At 38.1% G+C, this 15578-nt stretch overlaps 1 protein-coding gene across 1 annotated transcript in view; it reads left to right on the plus strand.

Annotated features, from left to right (window-relative positions):
- TACR3 (tachykinin receptor 3) overlaps window positions 1–15578 on the plus strand; it is an 85116-nt gene that overhangs the window by 68880 nt on the left and 658 nt on the right. Inside the window, exon 4 of the mRNA XM_042933950.1 lies at window positions 13362–13558. Coding sequence (XP_042789884.1) covers window positions 13362–13558 — 197 coding nt within the window. The remainder of the gene's footprint in view (window positions 1–13361; window positions 13559–15578) is intronic.

Here is a 15578-nt window from a genome sequence, read left to right on the forward strand (position 1 = left end):
AAGTGTGCACACCTTCAAGATAAAAAGCCAACTGCAAAAGTATCTTAAAACACTGGCTGGATCAACATTTCAGACCACAATGTATTAATAACAGTGTTTTATTTGATTTTAATTTTTAAAAATGTTATTTATTTTTGAGAGAGACAGAGACAGAATACGAGCAGGTTAGGGGCAGAGAGGAGGGAGACACAGAATCCAAAGCAGGCTCCAGGCTCTAAGCTGTCAGTACAGAGCCCAACATGTGGCTCGAACTCATGAACTGCAAGATCATGACCTGAGGTAAAGTTGGATGCTTAACTGACTGACTCACCCAGGCACCCCTTAGTAACAGTGTGTTTTTAAAAGGACAAGTGATGTCAATATAGAGGAAGACAAAATCTCTCAGTCTGGCAAATGATGTCAGCCTAGCCTTTTTTCCTGGCCAGGCATGCTCCCAAGATACCAGATCTACCCCAGAAATTCCTGGCACAGAAAAGGAGTTGCCCTATGGCAACTGGTTGCACTTGTTTTTTTCTTTTACACTCACTTCCCTGGAAAGGTAACTGAGGAAAAAATTCTCTTCACTCTCTCCCCTTCTGTGAATGTCAAAGGGTCTTAAATCCTAACAGCAACTATTTATTTGGGACTAAAGTAGTCTTCTCAGTAGACCTACTTTATGGCTACGGGGTGTAAAGAATACAGCATTGTTAAGAACTTATACTTCTTTTCCATTTGTCTTTAAACACGCTCTACATAAATGAAATATATCGAAGTAAATGGTACCACATGAGCACATAAAATATTTGTAGTACTGAATCCTTATTTCATAGTTTTAGTGTACATAAATCTGTCCATATTCACATTGCATTAGACAAACCGAATTCTAACCTCTAGTTCCCGGCCCACTCCACCATTCCAACTTCTTTCTCACTCTTTCATCTTCTAGCTTTAGGAAAATATCTCATCTCACATTAAGTTCAAGTGGGTAGATCCTCAGCAAAATATGGATGTTTGACTATCCTTTACTTACACATCCTCTGAGCATGTAAATGCAGAAAGAAGCAAGGGCTATTTTTCTAAAGGTTTTGAGAAGCAGGATGTATGCAAAATGAGTCCTTAGCCAATGAAGAATTAAGAGACCAAGGAGTCCTAGCTCTGAACCTGTCTTTGTGATCTTGAGAAAACACTCCACCTCCTTGTTTTAAGTCTTTTATTCATAAAATAAAGAAACTATGTAGTCAAAGGTTTATCATGATAAGTTCATACATTTGAAAGGTTTTTTGTTTTTTGTTTTTTTAATGAGTATAAAAAGCACTAAGCCTGTTACTAAGCCTGTAACACAACTCCACTGGGTCATCCATCAGTGTTACCCACAAATGCATCCGCTGGCCTTGCCTCTCTCAAAGGACAATGTTGCTATCAGCACGGTTTTCCTTTGTTGAGTCTCAAAGTGAGTGTTAGAACTACCTGGCCGATGCATACTCTACAGCACTCGTGCTGGACATTGCATTCTGTAGCACACAGTCTGTATCAACAGAAACTGGCGCAGGAAGGTAATAAGGGAATAGAAGTTTTGAAAGGTAGGATGAAAACGTCATTAAGCAGAGCACAAGTTTAGTTTGAAAATACTGGGGTATCTTCTAGAGTTTTATATAAGGGAGAAATTTGAAATGCAGAGCCAGGAACGAGCTCTTTACTGCACTCCAGTTAAAATGTTAACAACCCAGCCCCTCTCGGTAGGTAACAGCACGAGATACTGATCAAAGAATTTCAGACTCTATTCTCGTTATCAGACCACCTTCTCATAGTCCATTATGAATTAGTATTTTTGTGTTTTGTCCATATGTTGTGAACAGTATACTTTTATTACATTTTTGTAATGTAATCATCTCTGCCCCTCCCCTGCTTGCACTCTCTCTCCCTCAAAAGTAAATAAACGTTAAAAAAATTTAAAAAAAAAGCTTTTGTTAAAATTGCTCTTGATTATTTGGATACCCATGAAATGCTGGTAAAGAAATCTACTTCTACTGTTTTTTTAAACTATAGAAATTGTTTTCTGGCTATTATCTGTTTTAATTCTCTTCCTCTAACCTATAAGCCATAACGGCCCTGCTCCGTCAGAGGTGAACACCTAAGTGTGATAACAAAGGAGTTTTGCCTTAATCAATTGGATTTTGAATTGTATAAAAACCAAGAAAAATCTATCATCTCATTCAGCAAGCAAGCTTTCTATGTGCTTGACATTATTTCTGCTGCAAAGGAATTATCATGGAAAATAGTGCTCATGAGGAAGACCATCTATAACCTAAGAGAGGATCAACTGATGTAAATAGAGATTGTAGCCTATCTTGCTATATATGCTATATTGCTATAAGCAATATTGCTAAAAGGAATTCTATATTGCTAAAAGCAATTCTACAAGCAATCCAAACCTCTTTAGAAATCTCCATTTTCTGGGACCCTGAATAGTATTTTGCCTCCTATTTTGCTGGTATGAAGCCATATTACCTAGCAGCCTCAGCATTTCAAACACCATTATTGTCTTTTCAGGCCACCATAACAAAATACAATAGACTGGTGGCTTAAACAACAGAAATGCATTTTCTCACAGTTCTGGAGGTGAGCAGTCTGAGTTGAAGGTGTCGTCAAGGTTGGTTTCTTCTCAGGCTTCACTGCTTGGTTTGCAGACTGCTGCGAACCTCTGTCTTCCCATGGTCTTCCCTCTGTGTGTCAGTGTTCTAGTCACTTTTTTCAAGAACACCAGTCATACTGATTTAGCCCTCAACCTAATGAACTCATTTAACTTACTTAGCTCTTTAAACACTTTATCAACAAATATAGTCACATGCTGACATACTGGGGATTAGGACTTCAACAGGAATTTTGAAAAGTGACATCAGCAAGATAACCAAATAAGACATGTCTTGTCATATCCTTACTCAATAACAATTTGGCATCTATCCACAGGCAAAAGTGCCTTTTGGGGAGTTGAAGGATCCAAATAGGACACTCTTGATTATTCTGATGCAGTCCAAGAAAGAGGAGAATCATTTTGAGAAGGCAGGCCTGCATCCAGGAGGCTGAAATGAAGTCTCACCTAGAGACCCAGAAACATCTCTATACCCTTGAGAACTTGGCTATAGCTCCCTTGGCTGTAAGTTAAGAGAAATTTGCCTCTCCCTAAAAGTGACCCAGCCCAATGCCAACAGAGTTTTCTCAGAGGTGATTCCTCCTGAGGGGGTATGAGAGCATGTGAGTGAGTGAGTATCCACTACCCCAGCTCTGCAGGTGCTGCCGAAAAGGCCCACGTCTCTCCCTCTCCATCCAGAGAACTGGGTCACGAGCTGCAGGACTAGGAAGCTGGTGAATGATTGGAAAAACAGCAAGCAGGGTAAACGGAACCTATCATCAGAAGCACTTGGATTCTACTAACCCATTATGGATTCCACCGGAGGCCCATCCACAAGCAACTGGAAATGCCTCTCCTGCAGGTCTCCCACTGACCCAGTTACCAAATTAATATGTCCTGAGGATCTAATGTAAAGCATGGTGACTGTAGCTAACTATACTGGGTTATATATTTGCAAGTTGCTAGTAAATCTTAAATGTACTTACCAGGCACAAAAATACAAAAACAGTAACTACGTGTGAGGTGAGAGAACTTATTGTGGTAATCATCTCTCAAAACATCAAATCATCACATTGTACATTTTAAACATACACAGTATATATCAATTATATCTCAATAAATAAATAAATAAATAAATAAATAAATAAATAAAAATCTTATAAATTTTTTAAAAATGGGGGATCACAGTTCGGTCCATAAGAAGCCTCCATTCATTTTCATCTCTAACCAGGATCCCATAACATCAGTCTTTATTCTTCTTGCTATAATGTACTTCCTTTTCTAATTTCATCTCATCTTCCCTTTTATGGCTGCATCATTTTCTTTGGCTTTAGATAGTCATAAGCCTAAAATCTTACAATGTTCTCAAAGTCTAAGTTTCCAATGGAAAAAATGAAAACACACTAAAAATGAAGCATGACCAATAACACGTAAAGAAGTAGAGTCCAAATACAATACCACACACATGCACACACATAGACAGAAATGTTTTCCATATTTGTACACACACACACATAGTTCTCTTTTTCATTTGTTAGGCTTGACATAATTTCGTACTTTTTTAAGTTTATCTATTTTTGAAAGAGAGAGTGCATCCGCATGGGGAAGGGGCAGAGAAAGGGAGAGAGAAAATCCCAAGAGGCTCCACACTGTCAGCATAGAGCCCATCATGGCGCTCAATCTCACAAAATGGGAGACCATGACCTGGGCTGAAATCAAGAGTCTGATACTCAACTGACTGAGCCACCCAGGCACCCCTTGACATAATTTCTTTCTTTTTATTTTATTTTTTAATATAATTTATTGTCAAGTTAGCTAACATACATTTTATACAGTGTGCTCTTGGTTTCGGGAGTAGATTCCTATGATTCATCACTTACATACAACACCCAGTGCTCATCCCAACAAGTGCCCTTCTCAATGCCCATCACTCATTTTCCCCTCTCCCCTGCCTACCCCCCCCCCATTCAACCTTTAGTTTGTTCTCTGTATTTAAGAGTCTCTTATGGGTTTGCCACCCTCTCTGTTTGAAACTATTTTTTCCCCTTCCCTTCCTCCATGGTCTTCTGTTAAGTTTTTCAAGTTCCATATATGAGTGAAAACATGATATCTGTTTTTTTTCTGACTGACTTATTTCACTTAGCATAATACCCTCCAGTTCCATCCATGTTGTTGCAAATGGCAGGATTTCATTCTTTCTCATTGCCCAGTAGTATTCCATTATGTATATAAACCACATCTTCTTTATCCATTCATCAGTTGATGGACATTTGGACTCTTTCCATGATTTGGCTATTGTTGAAAGCACTGCTATAAACATTGGGGTACAAGTGCCCCTATGAATCAGTGCTCCTGTATGCTTTGGATAAATTCCTAGTAGTGCTGTTGCTGGGTCGTATGGTAGTACTATTTATAATTTTTTGAGGAACCTCCACGCTGTTTTTCACAGCAGCTGCACCAGTTTGCATTCCCACCAACAGTGCAGGAAGGTTCCCATTTCTCCACATCCTCACCAACATGTTACTTCCTGAGTTCTTAATTATAGCAACTCTGACTGGTGTGAGGCAGTATCTCAAAATGGTTTTGATTTGTATTTCCCTGATGATGAGTCATGTTGAGCATCTTTTTATGTGTCTGTGGGCCATCTGGATGTCTTCTTTGGAAAAGTGCCTATTTATGTCTTCTGCCCATTTCTTCATTGGATTATTTGTTTTTTTGGTGTTGTGTTTGGTAAGTTCTTTATAGATTTTGGATACTAACCCTTTATTCAATATGTCATTTGCAAATATCTTCTCCCATTCTATTGGTTGCCTTTTAGTTTTATCAATTGTTTCCTTTGCAGGCCAGGAGTTTTTTATCTTGTTGAGGTCCCAATAGTTCATTTTTGCTTTTATTTCCCTTGCCTTTGGAGACGTGTCGAGTAAGAAGTTGCTGTGGCTGAGGTCAAAGAAGTTGTTGCCTGTTTTCTCCTCTAAGGTTTTGATGGTTTCCTGTCTCACATTTAGGTCTTTCATCCATTTTGAGTTTAGTTTTATGTTTGATGTAAGAAAGTGGTCTGGTTTCATTCTTCTGCATGTTCCTGTCCAGTTCTCCCAGAACCATTTGCTAAAGAGACTGTCTTTTTTCTATTGTATACTCTTTCCTGCTTTGTCAAAGATTAGTTGGCCATACATTTGTGAGTCCAATTCTGGGTTCTGTATTCTGTTCCATTGGTCTGTGTGTCTGTTTTTGTGCCAATACCGTACGGTCTTGATGATTACAGCTTTGTAGTAGAAGCTAAAGTCCGGGATTGTAATGCCTCCCACTGAGGTTTTCTTTTTCAATATTACTTTGGCTATTTGGGGTCTTTTGTGGTTCCATATAAATTTTAGGATTGTTTGTTCTATCTTTGAGAAGAATGCAAATTTAATTGGGTGCAATTTTAATTGGGATTGCATTGAATGTGTAGATTGCCTTGGGTAGTATTGACATTTTAACAATATTTATTCTTCCAATTCATGAGCATGGAATGTCTTTCCTTTTTGTGTGTGTGTCTTCTCCAATTTCTTTCATAAGTTTTCTATAGTTTTCAGTATACAGATTTTTGACATCTTTGGTTAGGTTTATTCCTAGGTATTTTATGGTTCTTGGTGCAATTGCAAATGGGACCAATTTCTTGATTTCTCTTTCTGTTGCTTCATTATTGGTGTATAGAAATGCAACCAATTTCTGTACATTGATTTTTGTATCCTGTGACTTGTTGAATTCATGTATCAGTTCTAGCAGATTTTTCATGGAGTCTTTATGGATTTCCATGTAGAGTATCAAGTCAGCCGCGAAAAGTGAAAGTTTGACTTTTTTGTCAAGTTGGATGCTTTTTATTTCATTTTGTTGTCTGATTGCTGAAGCTAGGACTCCCAATACTATGTTAAACAACACTGGTGAGAGTAGACATGTCTGTTGTGTTCCTGATCTCAGGGGGAAAGCTCTCAGTTTTTCCCCATTGAGGATGATATTAACTGTGGGCTTTTCATATGTGGCTTCTATTATGTTAAGATATGTTCCTTCGATCCCAACTTTCTTGAGGGATTTTATTAAGAAAGGATGCTGTATTTTGTCAAATGCCTTTTCTGCATCTATTGACAGGATCATATGTTTCTTATCCTTTCTTTTATTAATATGATGCATCACATTGATCGATTTGCAAGTATTGAACCAGCCCTACAGTCCAGGAATGAATTCCACTTGATCATGGTGAATAATTCTTTTAACATACTGTTGAATTCAATTTGCTACTATCTTGTTGAGAATTTTTGCATCCATGTTCATCAGGGATATTGGCCTGTAATTCTCCTTTTTAGTGGAGTCTGGTTTGGGAATCAAGGTAATGCTAGCTTCATAGAATGAGTCCGGAAGCTTTCCTTCCATTTCTATTTTTTGGAACAGTTGAAGAAGGTTAGGTATTAACTCTGCTTTAAATGTCTTGTAGAATTCCCCTAGGAAGCCATCTGGCCCAGGACTTTTATTTGTTGGGAGATTTTTTTTTAAATTTTTTAAAATATTCATTTATTTTTGACAGAGAGAGAGATAGAGCATGAGAGGTGGCGGGACAAAGGGAGAGGGAGACACAGAATCTGAAGCAGGCTCCAGTCTCTGAGCTATCAGCACAGAGCCTGATGCAGGGCTTGAGCCTACAAACTATGAGATCATGACCTGAGCTGAAGTCAAACGCTTAACCAACCGAGGCACCCAGGTGCCCCTATTTGTTGGGAGATTTTTGATAACAAATTCTATTTCTTTGCTGGTTATGGGTTGTTTTCAAATTTTCTATTTCTTCCCATTTGTGTTTTGGTAGTGTGTGGGTGTCTAGGAATTTGTCCATTTCTTCCAGGTTGTCTAATTTGTTGGTATATAATTTTTCATAGTGTTCTCTAATAATTGTTTGTATTTCTGTGGTGTTGGTTGTGATCTCTCCACTTTCATTCATGATTTTTATCTATCTATTCTCCCTCTTTTCTTTTTGAGAGGTCTGGCTGGGGGTTTATCAATTTTGTTTAGTTTTTCAAAAGACCAGCTCTTAGATTCATTGATCTGTTCTACTGAGGGGGTTTTTGTTTGGTTGGTAGGTTGGTTTTGTTTTTGTTTTTGTTTCCTTTTTTGGGCGGGGTGGGGAGAATTCTATATTGTTTATTTCTACTCTAATCTTTATTATTTCTCTTCCTCTGCTGGATTTGGGGTTTCTTTGTTGTTCTGCTTCTAGTTCCTTGAGGCGTGCAGTTAGATTTTGCATTTGTGATTTTTCTTATTTATTGAGATAGGTCTGGATTGCAATATATTTTCCCCTTTAGGACTGCCTTTGCTACATCCCTAAGGGTTTGGACTGTCATGTTTTCATTTTTATTTGCTTCCATATATTTTTAAATTTATTCTTTAATTGCCTGGTTGACCTAATCATTTTTTTTAGTAGGGTGTTCTTTAACCTCCATGCATTTGGAGACTTTCCAAATTTTTTCTTGTGGTTGATTTCAAGTTTCATAGCATTGTGATCTGAAAATATGCATGGTATGATATCAATTCTTTTATATTTATTGAGGGCTGTTTTCTGACCCATCATATGATCTGTCTTGGAGAATGTTCCATGTGCACTTGAGAAGAATGTGTATTCTGCTGTTTTTGGATAAAAAGTTCTAAACATATCCCCTTGACATAATTTCTTATAGGCATTACTCTAAGTTAACGTTAATTGCATGCACATGTTACTTGGAGTTGGCACAAGTGTCACATTTCTTGGATGGCACTTACCCAGTATGCCCATATTCTCATCCATTCTCATGCTAGCAAAATTCAACTCGGCTTCTGGACCACCCTGCACTTTTTTCACAGCTATCATTGCTTAGTTCTTATTTTCTCACTTGAGACTGAACTTTTTAAGACTAGTCTTTGAAACAGAAGTAGCAAAAGCTCAGCCTAAGTAGCCCATGAAATGGTACCTTAAATTTTGATGCTGTTATTGAAATATTTTCCATGTCTTCCTCCTGAGAATATCATTTTAATTTGCTAATGTGTGGTTAGAATGAACAGGCCTGAAATTTTGACTTAAAGAAATATAATGGTCCATTTAAGAACATTTGCGCAGACAAAAGGCATGGGCCAGTGTTAGGGTGTGATCCATGGGATGGTCCTCCAGAATGCACGTTCTGAAGAGGTTCTAATCAAAACAAGAAGCTTGCTCTCACATGGAGTTGGTAATTTCCAGTTCGGACATTTATAAAGAATAAATCCTGCACTGAAGAATATGACTCCTAGATTTTTTTTACGGTTGGCAGTATTTTATTTCATTTCCTAGACTTACGTTTTTTCTTTTATGACCTAAACCTCAAAATCATCCACACTACACTAATTTAATATGAAAGATAAGAACAGCTGCAGGCATTCCAGTCTAACCTGTACAGGATACAAAAATCAAAGATTTTTTTTCCCCTTTGATACACTAAGAAAAGGTGCCCAAAGCTCATTTTCACTAACCAAGACATGCATTTCCATCCTGCCTATGTTTGCTTGTCACACCTCCCTTCTTCCTCCTGCTAGGAAATGTCTGTGCCAAGGACAGTGGTGGGTAGCCACAACTGTCCATGTTGCCATGGAAAACAAATCCCCTTGTCTCAGAGGCAGGCGCATGTCTCAGATTCATGAAATACTCAACATCAATCAATGTTTTTATCAAGTCACAACAAAATTTGTTAGGACATGATGAAAGATTTGAATCATCTAAATTTCAGTCTCTTTATCTTGCCTAAAAATTTCAGGATTTTTAGGAAGTCTACCAACTGAATGCCTTTCCCGCCAAGTATTTATGTGCTAGTGCCATTGTCCAGCCATGAGACACAGGGGAACTGCTCACAGCATGTGCACAGCTGTCACTGCTCATGGTTTGTGTTTCAAAGTGTTCTTTTCCTTAGCAATTTAAAGAGTAGGATTACAATTTCATGACTTTGGCACTTCACAAAGTAATGCAATTACTCCCACCCAAGACCCCACTTTTGCATTTACATTAAACCTGGGTCCTGAAAGTTTGATATCAGAAATAATTTCACAAGGTTTTGTGAGCAGAGACTGAAGCTAACAGTCAAAATGTATTTTATAGAAATAAATGAATGAAGTATATTATAGCCGTGTTTCACTGTGAAAGATCTTTTCTTTTAGGGTCTTTTAGATTTTTCCTAAACATTGTCAAATAAGTTTTGAAATGTTTTATATCAAGGTCCATAAGGCTCTATATATGTGAATTAGAAGTTATCTGAAACTTCTCTTCCAGAGGCATTTTCATTTAATTCTCCACTTACACTTTAATTTTCCCCCATTATGGACTTCTTCCACGTGGTTGGAAGTCATGTAAAAGACTCTGATAGCCTTTGTAGGTCTTTAACTATTATTGGAAAACAATTTCATGCATAGGGAGTTTGTGGTCAGCCTGCAAAAAAGCATTCAAAGAAGTGTTTATGCATATTTGTTCATACCATATTTAACATAGTAGACTGTACCTTGTTCACATTGTTACAGATTTTTTTTTGCCCTTAACACTTATTCAGAATAAAATTTAATGCTTTCATGCACCCCAAATAATATATTGGTTATATTGTTTGTATGCTCGTACTCTTGAATTTGTTTGCCTAGAAATATGAAACAGCAATAAAATGTCATGCTCATTTTATATATGCATGCCCATTTTAAACTTGGAGGACAAATGATACCAGTAATCAATGACTGAATAAAATTATGGACATCTCTTAACCAACTATATGTCCTTTAGTTTCTTTCATTTTGTATTCATTTTCATTCATTAATTTAAAAAAATTTTTGAGCTGATTATATGTGAAGTCCAGCCTATGCACCTGAAATGCATCAACAAACAAAGTAAGAAGAAAATTCTTGCCCTTTTATATTCTAGCATGAGGAGACAGAAAGTAAAGAATAAACATAAAAAACTGAAAAGAAAGAGCAAGCTAAGGGGTTGGGAACTGGAAAGGCAGACTGCAATTTTATTTTATTTATTTTTTTTTAATTTTTTTTTTCAACGTTTTTTAATTTATTTTTGGGACAGAGAGAGACAGAGCATGAACGGGGGAGGGGCAGAGAGAGAGGGAGACACAGAATCGGAAACAGGCTCCAGGCTCCAAGCCATCAGCCCAGAGCCTGACGCGGGGCTCGAACTCACGGACCGCGAGATCGTGACCTGGCTGAAGTCGGACGCTTAACCGACTGCGCCACCCAGGCGCCCCCAGATTGCAATTTTAAACAGGTCGGTCAGAAAAGGAGTAGCAGAGAAAGTGACAGCTGTACCAAGGCGTGAAGGAGATGAGGGTGTTACCAGCGGGAATAATCACGGGAAGAATGTTCTGGAGGGAGAATACTTTTGGGCAGGAGCTTGCCTCTCATGTTCAAGGAATAGTATGATGTTCATATGTTCAAGATAAAAAGGCAATAGAACTCGTTTCACTCCTCTTACATCCCCTGAGACTACAGTTACCATGCACTGCGTCATTCTTGCTTAAAATAAACTAGTAAGTTCTTATCAATATTATTTCAATTTTATATACATCTTTATATTCACATTTTCATGCATTTTTTTAATTTACATTTTTTTCATTATATTGTAAGCTTCTTCAAGATAAGGAATAGTCCTCTATTCATTATTTTTCTCTATACTGTTTTTGAGACCTACCAGACACTCAATAAATGTTAACTGTAGGCAAGGGGGAAAAAAGAATTAAAAATATTAGTTTTAAAACTCTGGCCTAGGGGCACCTGGGAGTCTCAGTTGGTTGACTGAGTTGGTTGACTCTTGATTTCGGCTCAGGTCATGACCGCACAGTTCATGAGTTCGAGCCCAGCATCGGACTCTACAGTGACAGCACGGAGCCTGCTTGGGATTCTCCCCCTCCCTCTCTCTGCCCCTCCCATTCCCTCTCTTGAAGTAAAAAAATAAAAAATATATACTTAAAAAATTAAAAAATAAATAAAATCTAGCCTAGTTGCATGAACCACAGCAGTCAAAACTCTTGGTCTTTGCCTCAGTTTCTTAAAACACATTGAAAACCAACTAATAAGTTGTTAAATATGTGAAACATTGTATAAGTGTGAATTGTAATAAAATATAACTCTTAACTTGTATGCCACAAATCCATGAATGAGAAAGAGGAGAGATAAATGCATAAATCTGAACATAGCTTTCTGGCGGGGGCAGGGGGGGGGTGGAAATGCAGTTTTAAAGAGCACTGAGAAAAAAGGCTTTAGGTAGTGCAGCCAGTGATGACATTCTGTGAGCTATTGACCTGGATCTTCAGCTTTGATGACCAATGTCCATCAGATCAATGCTAGTCACATGGATGTTAGAGGGATGAGACCCTTAGGAAAGCATTGCCTTCCACAGTCATCCACTTCATGATTTGCCTTGTTCTAGAATCTCTCCTGACTCTTAACTTTGCCAACATTTCATCTGAATCCCTAACTTGCAGAGAAATGACAAGCCCAGGTCATAAATAGTGTGTTTCCATAGTTCTAAGATGCCCCATAGGTCATTTACGTCAAGACTTTCTCTGATTTGTGTTCTGATCTGTTATGGGTAAGCTCCCAAGTTAGTTTATTTAGCATATATTATTCTAAACATTTTACTATTTCCATATTGCCAAAAGAAGTATGAACAAATTTAGTAGATAGATTGCTAATGAGAAATGTTAAATGAGGTCATCATAGGATAGTAGTATTATTTCCTTTTCCACACAAAGCCAAGCTACTTTGAGTTTACCTTTCTTATAGTCACAGACAATGCACAGATTTTATTTTATTTAGGGACACATAAAACATCCTCTCATTCAACCCACTATTGCAAATTGTACACTGTCATTCATTTTTCGTTCATTCTATATCTAATTGTTTATGTTCAGCTATATACTTGGGATTGCGCTAGATGCTGGGGATATTAAGATAATTAAGACATTCTCTTTGCCATTTAGGAACTTAAGGCCCAGAGGTAGAGAAATACAGGTTGATATTCTTCTGCGGCCAGGGCTTTCTAGAATATTTTGTTTCAGAGGTGTGGAAACCGAAGAAATGATTCATGCTTACCAAAAGACCTAATGAATGTATAAGCCAGATGATTGCCTATTTACAAATTTAAAGTTAATGATATTTCCTCAGACTAATGTGAATATTCATCATCACTATGCAGAGAAAGCTTCCCCAATATCAGATTATAAGAGAAACCATATTAATATTCAGAAGGTTGCCTCATGAGCATGGTATGAGAGTAAAGAAAACCAAATAGTCTTCACTATAGTCAGGCTATAATAAATACTGAGGAACCAGCCCAGCCCTAACAGCCTAAGTTATCCCCAGTGATGCAGCACTTTGTCTAGGTATAATATCTCTGCTATTTTACTGTGCAGGCTAGCACAGCTAAATCTTGCTCCTCTCTCCCCAAAGCTCTTTGGATTTTTGTGAACACTTATTGTCTTCATGCCAGTTAAGATACATTTGTTTCTGTTTGAGTTAGTGCCACCCATTCATGTGGGCTAGGTAAAGAAGGATTAGTGACATTAGCATGCTTTCTTGAGGCTTACCTTAGGCAGCTGTCCCTGTATTACCTCTTACTTTTCTAATACTAAGCCTTAAGCACTCCACGTATTTAACTATATTGGCAGAAAAATATGATTTGCAGTACATTTAATGACTTTTGAATTTTCCAAAACTGACCTCTTTACTTCTTTCCTTTTAGGTTGTAAAAATGATGATAATTGTCGTGGTGACATTTGCCATCTGCTGGCTGCCTTATCATATTTACTTCATCCTCACAGCAATCTATCAACAGCTGAACAGATGGAAATACATCCAGCAGGTCTACCTGGCTAGTTTTTGGCTGGCAATGAGCTCCACCATGTACAACCCCATCATCTACTGCTGTTTGAATAAAAGGTAAAAACAAAATTACTAAATGCAAGTTTCTTGTCTCTCCTGGCTTAGCTGAAAGCATATAATGTTGTTCCCCCTTTTGCATTAAAAATGCAAAAGTAAGGGGTGCCGGGGTGGTTCAGTTGGTTAAGCATCTGACTTTGGCTCACATCATGATCTCACAGTTCGTGGGTTCAAGTCCTGCATCAGGCTCTGCACTAACAGTTCAGAGCCTGAAGCCTGCTTATGATTCTGTGTCTCCCTCTCTCTCTCTGCCCCTTCCCCATCTGTGCTCTGTGTCTCTCTCTCTCAAAAATAAAGAAATATTAAAAAGAATTTTTAATGCAAAAAGAAGGGAAAATTGAAAAATTCACTGACAGGAGTACAGAGCGTGATTTTTTTTCTAGACTTCCTCCTACTTTATGAAGTATCCCACCTTAACCATTACATTCTCAAAACAATACGCTTACAAGTTCTAACTGGGAAATTTTTATTTCTGCCTCCAAACCCATCAGAATTTTGTCTGCGCAGGAAAAAAAATGCCCAGTTCAGAGAAATGAAGATAATTCATAGAAATGTACGGATAATTTCTACAAGATGAAAAGATGATGGCATATGTGAGTGGACTCTATTAAGAAGGATGTTTTGTAAATACATTTCAAAATAGAAGATGTTGCTGCGAGGGTTCTAGAAGCAACAGTCAGGGCAAAGAGAATTCCAACCCTCCTTCCTATATAATGAGGTCAGTGAGTAAGAGAGGGTGCAGCCTCCATGGAAATGAGTTCTGAAGAAATTGAGGTGGCCAGGGAAAAGCTACTTTGAATTTTTTCTAAGAAGTTTATTTTGAAAGAGACAGAGAGAGCATGAGCAGGGGAGGGGCAGAGAGAGAGAGAGAAAGAGAGAGAATCCCAAGCAGGCTAGGCACTGCCAGCACAGAGCCCAATGCAGGGCTCAAACTCACAAAACTGTGAGATCATGACCTGAACCGAAACAGAGAGTTGGTCGCTTAACCTACTGAGCCACCCAGACGCTAAGGAAAATCTACTTAAAAAAAATATTTGTTTAATGTTTATTTATTTTTGACAGAGAGAGACAGAGGCAGAGCATGAGTGGGGGAGGGGCAGAGAGAGAGGGAGACACAGAATCTGTAGCAGGCTCCAGGCTCTGAGCTGTCAGCACAGAGCCTGATGCGGGGCTCGAATCCACTGACTGTGAGATCATGACCTGAGCCGAAGTCGGACGCTCAACCGACTGAGCCACCCAGGCACCCCAGGAAAAGCTACTTTTAAAGTAAACTTTTGACTGTAGTCAGATTTAAGACTGGAAAGAATCATAAAATGTGGTTTCCAGATAAAATCATCTTGGTTGTAATGGTCAGAACATGGAAGAGCATGGTTACATTTCAGAACATTGATAATTCCCTTAATAAACCAGTGTGTTCTGGGGCACCTGGGTGGCTCAGTCGGTTAAGCGTCTGACCTTGACTGGGGTCATAATCTCACAGTTCGCGGGTTTCAGCCCCGTGTCTGGCTCTGTACTGACAGCTCACAGCCTGAAGTCTGCTTCAGATTCTGTGTCTCCCTATCTCTGCCCCTCCCCTGCTTGTGTGCTCTCTCTTCCTCTGTCTCTCTCTCTCTCTCTCTTTTTCAAAAATAAATAAATAAACATTTAAAAATTAAAAAAAAAATAAACCAATGTGTTTTGAGCACAACTAGAAACAGAACTTCATGTAAGTAACTATAAGCTAAATCCTAGGCTCTTTTTCCAGTTGGCCTCCACTATGCAGTGCTTTACGTTTGTTAATTACTTAATTCTTCTTTTCTTTCATTAACTGCATAAACCATATATCAATTCAAGCCACCCCACAAGCAGTACATCTGTTTTTCATCAACTTCACTTAATGGTTTACAAAGCAAAGGATTTTGTATTTTCATATATGATTAGATAAAAACCATCAAGGTTAGTAATTAATTCTAACATTAAACGAGACTTCATAAATGTGTAATCATTTCTAAAACAAGCTATTTTGAAATGCATCATTTTT

The sequence above is a fragment of the Panthera leo genome, chromosome B1, assembly GCF_018350215.1.
Source record: "Panthera leo isolate Ple1 chromosome B1, P.leo_Ple1_pat1.1, whole genome shotgun sequence".
NCBI lineage: Eukaryota > Metazoa > Chordata > Mammalia > Carnivora > Felidae > Panthera > Panthera leo.